The 1,909-nt window shown below is 42.2% G+C and overlaps 1 protein-coding gene across 1 annotated transcript; it reads left to right on the top strand.

Moving 5' to 3' along the window:
* Positions 1-703: 703 nt before the first annotated feature.
* Positions 704-1,899, top strand: LOC140966483 (uncharacterized; the record flags this gene model as incomplete). The annotated part of the gene is made up of 2 exons (XM_073426757.1): positions 704-1,156; positions 1,709-1,899. Coding segments are annotated over exons 1-2 (644 nt in total), but the record flags the coding sequence as incomplete, so codon positions are not given.
* Positions 1,900-1,909: the final 10 nt, after the last annotated feature.

Below are 1,909 nucleotides of genomic sequence, written 5' to 3'. Positions count from 1 at the left end.
CTTTTTATTGTGAATATCGATATGGTTGATCCGTCTCACAGATAATGATTCGTTAGATAATCTCACGAGAGACCTACTCATTGACAAAATGGTTTTTCGAGATGTTAAACAATTTGAAAAAATCAAATTATATTATTAATTTAAATAATAATTTTTGTTAAAACGAAAAAGATAATAAATATAACGAGACGATTCTCAATATATTTTAAAAATCCATATTTATAGAATTATATATATTATGTACGCGCAAGCATGTTGTACTACTGCATGTTGGATAAACAATTGGGCACGTTACCATGTTGCTTTTCACCTCGCGCGTGATGCTCACACTCCCCACTATCACAAAGCAGCAGCACTCTTCTCTCTCATTCTCTATCCCCATCGGTCGCTTTCACACTGTTAAGCTGCTGCTCTCACCACTCTCCCTCTCTTTCTTAAGCACCGCCACTTCCTTCTCCTCATTTTCCTCGCAGCTTGACTCATCGCCTCCTCATTTCTCTAACTGAAAATATACTCACGCTTTGTCGTTCTGCAGCACCCAAGATTTCCTCGTATTTTTACTGGAAAAAAAGATATATTCTTGTGCAAATGGTGGGTCTGTCATGTAATCCTCGTTTCGTTCTGTAGGGTTGGGGAGGGGTGTAAACCGTTGGGTGTTTTGGGAAGTTGTGAGCGAGTTTGGGTTGCAGTATTTGGCTCTACAATGGACAGGAAACAAGGGTTTTTCTCGGCATTGAAGGAGGAGGTCGTACGCGGGTTATCTCCGGCGAGGTCTCGCTCGAAGAGCCCTGCCAGGAGCGCATCACCGATTTCGGGTTTTCTCCGGAGAAAGAAGGTGAGTACAAGCAACTCTGATCCGTGGATTTCGAGATCGTGTAGCCTGAGGCCGGTCGGAGAGACGCTGACTCCATTGATGGAGGGCCCGCTTGCGGAGGAAGGGGAAGTCGGGGAGTCGAAGAGGGTTGGGTCGGGTCTTGGGCAATGGGTACGCGGGCAGCTGACTCGGACCCCGTCAATGGCCGTGAGTGAAAATGGGTATGGGAGCAAAAGGTCCGATCTAAGGCTTCTGCTTGGAGTGATGGGGGCACCACTCGCGCCGGTGCACGTTAGCACCAGTGACCCTTTTCCTCTTCTCAGTATCAAGGACACTCCCATTGTATGTATTCCCATCTATACACACAGTCATATATACTTAGTAGTATTAGTTTATTGCTATTCTGCCTTTGCTCGATTCTTGGTTCCTCAAATATTTGCATTTTGCTTTTAGAAATTGGTTTTGGTGGATATCTGATTAGAAATTAGTGAAAGTATTTTCTGCATACATGCATAAAGGCTAGCCTAAGAGTGCAGAGTATACATCTTTTTTTAGGTGCTTTCCTTTGTTTGGTCAAAGAACTGATTTAGAGTTGGGATTTGGTGAAATATTTTGTAGATTTTCTGATCTCTGTTTCTGGGTTGAAAATACTTATATCTATTCGGTACTATTTTCTTGTTTTCGAATTTGAGATGTAGATTTATTGACGGTGAGTGTTTTATTGGACTATTAAAATGGAGCCAAATCTTGACTCTGGTAAGCATAGAAAATTTGGGATGCCCTTGTGTGTTAATTTCTTTTGCTCAATGAACCAGTCTTTGGCTTTATCTTTATCTTGGATTTTAAGGATGAGTGCTTTGTACTTTGTCTCAACAGTTCTTTTGAATTTTGTAGGAAACTTCATCTGCTCAGTACATTTTACAACAGTATACTGCTGCATCTGGGGGGCTAAAAGTGCAGAACTCCATCAAGAATGCGTATGCAATGGGAAAACTGAAGATGGTAGCTTCAGAATTTGAAACCGCTACAAAGGTAGTGAAGAACAGAAATGCTGCAAGAGCTGCCGAGTCTGGTGGTTTTGTCCTGTGGCAGATG

This window comes from Primulina huaijiensis, unplaced genomic scaffold (genome assembly GCF_012295235.1).
Source record: "Primulina huaijiensis isolate GDHJ02 unplaced genomic scaffold, ASM1229523v2 scaffold206696, whole genome shotgun sequence".
In the NCBI taxonomy this organism is placed as follows: domain Eukaryota; kingdom Viridiplantae; phylum Streptophyta; class Magnoliopsida; order Lamiales; family Gesneriaceae; genus Primulina; species Primulina huaijiensis.
This window is presented reverse-complemented; position numbering and strand designations above follow the sequence as displayed.